At 48.6% G+C, this 7500-nt stretch overlaps 1 protein-coding gene across 3 annotated transcripts in view; it reads right to left on the bottom strand.

Annotated features, from left to right (window-relative positions):
* The window catches only part of LOC113583110 (uncharacterized), a 31177-nt gene that overhangs the window by 7389 nt on the left and 16288 nt on the right, over window positions 1-7500 (bottom strand). For 2 of the 3 annotated variants that reach the window (XM_081707061.1, XM_035522659.2), the window contains 4 exons: window positions 5930-5996; window positions 5750-5837; window positions 4484-5040; window positions 1293-1403 (listed from right to left, as the gene is read on the bottom strand). In XM_081707061.1, the coding sequence (XP_081563187.1) occupies window positions 1293-1403; window positions 4484-5040; window positions 5750-5807 (726 nt within the window). In that variant the 5' untranslated portion in view covers window positions 5808-5837; window positions 5930-5996. The remainder of the gene's footprint in view (window positions 1-1292; window positions 1404-4483; window positions 5041-5749; window positions 5838-5929; window positions 5997-7500) is intronic. The other variant, XM_081707059.1, reaches the window with a different exon arrangement.

Raw genomic sequence — 7500 nt, 5'->3', positions numbered from 1 at the left:
CCATCGTGGTCATGCTTGCTAGTCCATCTGATCTTACGTTAATCTGGAGGGGTCTTTCCCTAACTTCTTCACACATGATTATGTCACAACAGCTGGACGTTAAAGGGCCCCTGTCCCGGAAAACGGAATTTCCCTGGCTCTATTGTAATGAATGATTTATCAAAATAAGTAATTTTTAAACAAATAAAGAAAAAGAATTTTAAAATGGTTCAAGTTTCAACACACTGTCCATGCAGTCCATATCTGGAATCTAAGAAGCAAAAACAGCACGTATTGAAAACACTGTTTCTCTGAGCCACAGTATTCAATCTGAGACAAGCCACATCCTCCCTTCGGTTGCTGACGTTTAAACCCATGACTCAAAGGAGTGCTGAAGAGTGTAAGGGCACACACGTCGACACTGAACTATACCCGGCAAAGGGCAGGAATGAAAAGCATCAGTGTAAAAGGCACGAATAATAGCGCAAGGGGTTCCGAATGTCTTTCTTACTTTAGAGAGTAAGCTACTTATTGTAGCTTACACTGACTGTTCGCCCCTGTTAAGCGTTCACACATAAACAAAATATTAACAGATAAAGAGATGAAGCGAAATACATCCACTGAAACATACTTACATGTATACATATAAAATAGAACTGAAAATGCAAGAGTTTAACCCGATGACCCCGCCCGGCCTGCCGACTACCCCCCACCCCACCCCCGACTCTTCGTAGTCCGGAGTCGAAGCAGTCAGCACAAAGGGGTCGGCAGACCCGTGGCTTGGAAAGAGAACAGACGTGGGAGTGGGAGAGTGAGGGTGGAGGACCCAGGCAGTTCTCATCTCACTCCCAGTCATGCAACCTCTCATTCCATTCACTTCCTGTGTGAGTAAACAGCCCTGACAGACGAGAGACAGACCGGGACAGCCGTTAACATCCATCGGCGCTCGGGAGCGGGAGACGAGAAGCTCGGTGAGACGTCTGGCGTAATCCCAGTTGACTCCCAGAGGCGTACGGCTTTGACCAAGACCTCTGGCCCTTATCAGTACCGGCTGGCAAGGGTCAAGCGAGGTGAGCGCCCATACGGAGGTGTGCGCGCCAAGCACACACTACAATAATAGCGACTGCACCAGCACTTGAGAATTTGAGAGGCCCAAAGAGGTCGAGGGTCAGGGAAAACCCTTCCTGGTGTAAGCTTAGCTGGGCATCTCGACCGTAACCAGGACGGAGAGTGTGACCGAACCGGCTGCGTTGAGACACGAGTTCAAATGGTACAAGTGAAAGCAATGCATTGTGGGCAAGGGCTGATCTCACCTCAGCAGAGCTGTGGCCATTCTCTAGCGTAGGACCCCCTGACATTACAATGTTGTTCTCCTCTGGTGGCTTCCATATGTACTGCTCCCCATTACCCATGAACACTGCCTCCTAGTGGTCAGAGAGAAGAGAGATATTCAATTATGCAAATTTAGAAGAAACATTTTAATTGAGTCAATAAATGAATGTCAAATAACAAGAATAACAAAACTAAAAAACGCTACTTATAAGAAGTTTTACATTTCCAAAGACATCTATTTAACTATACAACGCTGCAATACAAACACATTTTTGCATTACATTTCCTAAATCCTACATTTGACCATTACTCTTAACATGACTGTAGTACTCAGTGTCTGCAATATCTGTTAAAATGAGCAAATGTGTTTCTGCCGTCCGATGTAACATACTTGCATGAACCTGAAGTGGCCACAGAGTGCTACAGACTCTCCTGCTATCTAATAGTGGTGCTGGGAGATGGAGATGTGTGTGGGGGGCAAGCGTAGAGGTCACAGTCTGGAAATCGGGGTCATTTGTGCAACATGTGTGTTCCCTATAAACACACCCGTCGGATCAAGAAGCCAACATCCTGTGGGTCAACCCACAGTGGCGCACACACAGGCACACACACACACGCACGCACACACACACAAACAAAAACACACACAGGCTAATGAGGAATATAATGAAAATCAGATGTTGTCCTCAAATTGGATTTATTTGCTCTTCATCCCCCCCTCTCCCTCTCTCTCTCTCTCTCTCTCTCTCCCTCCCTCCCCTCTCTCCCTCTCTCTCTCACTCACTCACTCACTCACTCACTCACTCACTCACTCTGGCACACTAATCTGGCTCTCAGCGGTGCTTATTAAAAGGGTGTCCTTGGTGTGGGATGTAAGCTCTGTCCTTACCAAACAAACGCACACAGACATTCACATTCTCACCTGCTTTCTCTCACTGACACATGCTGCACAAAAAAAAAACCCCAAAACCGCTCACCCACACATTTAGCACGCACTGTACCACCGTGTGAATTTTACACTGAGCGGCAGGGGTAAGGAATATAGAATAGGTCTTCAAGCTCCTTCAATATGGGGGCTTCACCTGACAAACAATGGCCTGCTGTGTGCGCTCCTGGTTTCCCCCACGCCCCACACCCCAGCTGAGCCAGTTACCTGCTCAGTGGTTCCTCTCTGTTGCTCTTAACACAAAGCACACAGCCAAGCTGGCAGCCGGCCAAGCAATGTTACATAATCCCCCACCCCCACCGTGCATGACTCCGTGCATGACACTTCAGCAGCACACACATGCACAACCCCCCCCCCCACACACACACACGTACATATGACTGATACGCTTCATAGCAGATGCAACACTTTGCGTTGACATACAGCTTGTAGCAGAAACACATGTGCATTTACATAAGTGCCCGTGCACGCACACACACACACACACACACACCCAGACATGCACGCTTGCACACACACTCAGATAGATGCACATTTATCCAGGTCCACACTCATCCGTGTCATCAAGTGATGCACAGAAACAACCAGATCTCCACTTTCATGTGAAAAAAACACAGAGGCACGAGTGCTCACAGAAATCCTCCTCCATGTGCAGTTGAGCACACAAGCACTGCGTTTGTACAAACAAGCCATCAGTCAGGCCAAACCCCGTGACATACTCACAGACAGGCAGAGCAACTTGCTAGAATAACAGGAAGACACACTCATTATCTGATAAATTTCCTTGTGTTTCCAATGCTGAACGCACCCTGGTCAGCACACACCTGCACATCAGACACCCTGTTTTCTCAAAGCCTCTTCTAACGCCAAGACCTGATCATGTCATAAACGGGTACTGATGAAGTAATATGAAGCTAGCAATATGGGTGGAGTGCAATTTGTGCTTTGCTTCTTTTGGAAATATTAGTATAGTTTAGCGCCTGAGAAACCACAAGACATTATTAATAAAAGGCTAAAGAAATACCTGCTGTTGTTTCTGGCAGTATTTTCGACTCAGCTATTTATGTTAGTTAAGGAGACATTTCTGAGTAGACTAAAGCACTTCTGTAGGTTATGTCATTCTGGATAAGATACCATAAATACCTGCTAAATGCCTTAAATGTAAATGTAAACATTTTCTGAATGTAAGCTCTGCAGTACTAAAATGTGGTCTGGGGTATTTTTAACTGGTTGTCTAGGCAGGGAATAACCGGAAGACGAACTACACACTGGTAAAACATAATTAACTCGTTCAACAAACAAACAAACATTAAACCACTAACCCTGACAAACAGAAAAGTTGGCAGATCTTTTGGTAATCTCATAAACCATCAGGCTGGTGAAAGTTCAGGCTGGTTTAAAACCTGAGTTACAAATAATGAACCGGATCATTATTTGTAACTGTCCAAAGAATTTTAGGTAATTATTATATTCTTTGATATAACCTTGATATGCATATGTCAATCAATCAAAAATCAATACAAATGTATTTATATAGAACTTTTTACAACAGATGTCACAAAGCAGCTTTACAAATGTCTGAGTCCAAGCCCCCAGTGAGCAAGCCAAGGGCGCCAGTGGTAAGGAAAACTCCCTAGAGCATGAGGAACCAAGTCTCAATCCACACACACACACACACACACACACACACACACACACACACACACACACACACACACACACATTATATATATATATATATATATATATATATATATATATATATATATATATATATGTATCTATAATGTATTTGTGTCACAAGACAAAGAGTAAATCCAAATTGATTGACAGAATGAACAATGTGTAGGAATATCAGTAATGTGTTTAGTAAAACTGACCCTAGATCACTGTGGCCACTCAGAGGTGCCATGCAGGATTTGGGGGCCCATGAACAGATATCACAGTGGGCTCCAACGAAACAAAATCACCTAATGTTGTCATAGTTTTTAGGGCCCTTGTTAGAATCATTCTAGCTTAATTCCCAACCCTGTTGCAGCGGTCTTGCGGACCCGTCTCAAGCAAGCAGCGCGGCAGAGATTTGCATAGAATATACTGCCCTCTAGTGGCCAAAACACATAAGCGCACTAGATGTATGCCAAAACTATTTCTCAAGGAGCCAGCATGCAAATGAGAGCGCAGAGGAGACTGAAGGTTGCCCGGGTGATATTTCAGGGAAGCCTTTACCTTGGGAAAGTTAGGCAGGTGGAACGGCTCCAGGGTTTTTCTGGGAGTGGTGCAGGCAGGCGAGTCTGCGCCGGACACGCTGTGCGCCTCCCTTTCGGCCTCCTCAGAGCCCTCCTCCCTCCTCCACCTCCTTCCCTTCCGTATGGAGGCGTACTCGGCCCCCACCGGGCTCACCTCGTTTACCCCGCCCCTGGTCACGGCCCCTCCCCCGTCTCCTCCCTCCCAGCCGGTCCCGTCGCTCTCTGGCCCGCAGGTCCGGCTCCGGGCGGGAACGTCGCCGGCGGTGACAGTCGGGGACGGGGCCGGAGGGGGAGATCCCGGGTCGGGCGGGGGCCCCCGCATGCCCACGCTCTCGTACAGGCCCTCATCAAGGCAGCGGGGCGTGGCCGAGGAGAGGAGGCCCACCTCGGAGTAGGTGTGCTCCTGCTCCTTGCCCTCGGGGTTGGTGGGATGGCAGGAAAGCTGACGGACGGAGGGGGTAAGGCGGAGGTCAGAGCTGGAGCGGCAGCTGTGCAGGAGCAGCAGGTCCATGCTGGCCGGTCGATTTCTCGGGGCACCTGTCGTTCATACGAACGGCTTCTTAATCAGGTAACAAAGCGGATCGACAACATAGCTGAGATGCGGATAAAACACAACCTGATATTGTCATAACACGACGGGATGAAGAAAAGAGTGAAAGCAGAGATGAAGTATAACACAACAGGGTTGGAGAACCGACACGGTCGGTACATTTGGATCTGCAGTTACAAAGAGAGAACACAAGGGGGCATAGCAGTGCTACACTATGTCATCACGTTTCATCATACGATGTACTTTCACTTGCTCCTTAATCTGCACATAATCTCAAAGGTAATCTGATTTGGAGATGATTTACCCCCAGTTACACTGCAGTATTCTGGCATTTCAGATGAACACTGTACCTCCGTCCAGTATGAGTCATAAACAGAATAAGTGTGTGAGATGAGTTGGAAACATGGATTAAATTTTGGACAACATTTTTATTAACACTGCAGTACACAGGGTGGGTATGGGTGTGTGTGTGTGTGTGTGTGTGGGTGGGTGTGTTGTGCTTATACAAGGCCCAAAAACCTCTATCTGTCTGGATCTCTCATGGTAGCCAAGCAGAGCAGCAGAAATACCCTAGTAGCATCAGACCACCAGAGACGTCACTCTTAGCATGGGCATGTGTGTGAGCACAGCGGTGCTTGTGTGTGTGTTTTAAAAGTGTGTTTGCCTGCATGTGTATGTCTCTCTCTCCCTACTCACCATTGGCATTGCAGGACATCCTCTGCATCTCGTGTAGGCGGGTGTCTGACTTGCTCATTGAGTTCAGCTTGCACTGGCGGAGGACATTCTGAAACACGCACGAGGCCTTTAATGAGCATACGTCGTGCCCACGTGCGCCGCCTGGTCCCGGCCCGCGTGCGCTGACCCCAGCCCACTCACCGTGTGCGCGTGCGCGGTCCCCCTTCGGCTCCTGCCGGCCGCCTGGCCATGCCTGCTTTTGTTTTTCCTGCGAACGAAACAAGGGCCACGTTACACGGGCAGGCGGCCACGGACGCCACACCCGGGGCTGGCCCTTCAGGCCCCGGAGCGGTTCGCTTCTCGCTGATTCGGGAGAGGCGGCCCACTCGTGCGCCTCGGCGAGGGGCTTCACGCGGCCAGGCTGAAGATCGGACTACTCTACTGTTTCCGTGGAGCGCCGTAACCGGGCCACGAGACGGCACACAGGTGTGTGACTGAGGAAAAGCAGGGAGGAGGGAAATCAGCCTCCCTTCTTCCTCTTCTCTCCTCACACACACACACACACACACACACACACACACACACACACACACACACACCTCTGACAGCCTGCTCATGCCACTCCCTCGTGCTTCACCTCTTTCACATTCTCCCTCGACGTCTTTCCCACTCTCACACCATTTTTAGCAAGCGCACCCACGTCCCTCTCTGACACAATGCGAACACGTGGGCCTGGCGGGGGGACAGGGGATGACGACGACGACTGTGCTTCCTCTCTATCGCTCTCTCTCTCCTTCCCTCTCCCTCTCCTTCTTCTGCCGTCTCTCTCTCTCTCTCTCTCTCTCTACCTCTTTCGTCTCGCTCGCTCTCTCTCCTGCCAGGCTCTGGAATACTTGTAAAGAACCCAGCGAGACGCTAAGACAGCGTAGCGAGCCACCCAACCGTGGTCGCCCAATGAGATTCCCTGGCTCCATCTGCGATGCGTGGGCCGCCGCCGTGGTCATGACGCATCGGCTCGGGGCTCTCAGCGACTGGCGTGTCCTCCTCAGAGCATGGAGGAGGCTCCCCCCTGGGGGGAACACCACGACCATGGACAAACCCGAGACCACCTGCCATGCGGGGAGCATGTACGCGCCAAGCAGAGCAACCTTCTCACTCCATACAACTAGATGTAGATAAGCGGAAGTAGACACGCCGTGTTGGGCTAGCATCCCAAAGTCTCATGGGCAGATGCACACAACTGTCCCTGTATATCCATGTATGTGTGTACACAACCGTCCCTGTGTATCTGTGTATGTTTGTACGTGCATACACAACTGTCCCTGTGTATCTGTGTGTGTGCCTGAGTGTAACTGTGTATATGTGTATCTGAATATCTGTGTATGTGTGTATGTACCTGTGCATGTGTGTATCTGTGCATCATTGTATGTCACCCAGTTGTTGTGGTATTGAAAACAACCAGCAAAAAGAGGCCCGTGTTCCCAACTCCTGGGAACCGATGCAAGTGAATGCAAAGTTAGAGAATAAAAAAATGAAAATATCTGAAAGTTGAATTAGAATGATACACACTTAGGATACATTTCTGAAAAGAAAACGACACTCAGCCCTGCAGTTTATCCACCCTTTGGGAGAGCTGAATTCACTTTGCTGGGCTGCAGAACACTACTATATTAGGTAAGGAGTGACTCAAAACTGACTGTGTCTGCTAATTCTGTTAATATATATATATATATATATATATATATATATATATATATATATATATATATATA

The sequence above is a fragment of the Electrophorus electricus genome, chromosome 24 (genome assembly GCF_041902795.1).
Source record: "Electrophorus electricus isolate QZ-2024a chromosome 24, ASM4190279v1, whole genome shotgun sequence".
Classification (NCBI taxonomy): Eukaryota; Metazoa; Chordata; class Actinopteri; order Gymnotiformes; family Gymnotidae; genus Electrophorus; species Electrophorus electricus.
This window is presented reverse-complemented; position numbering and strand designations above follow the sequence as displayed.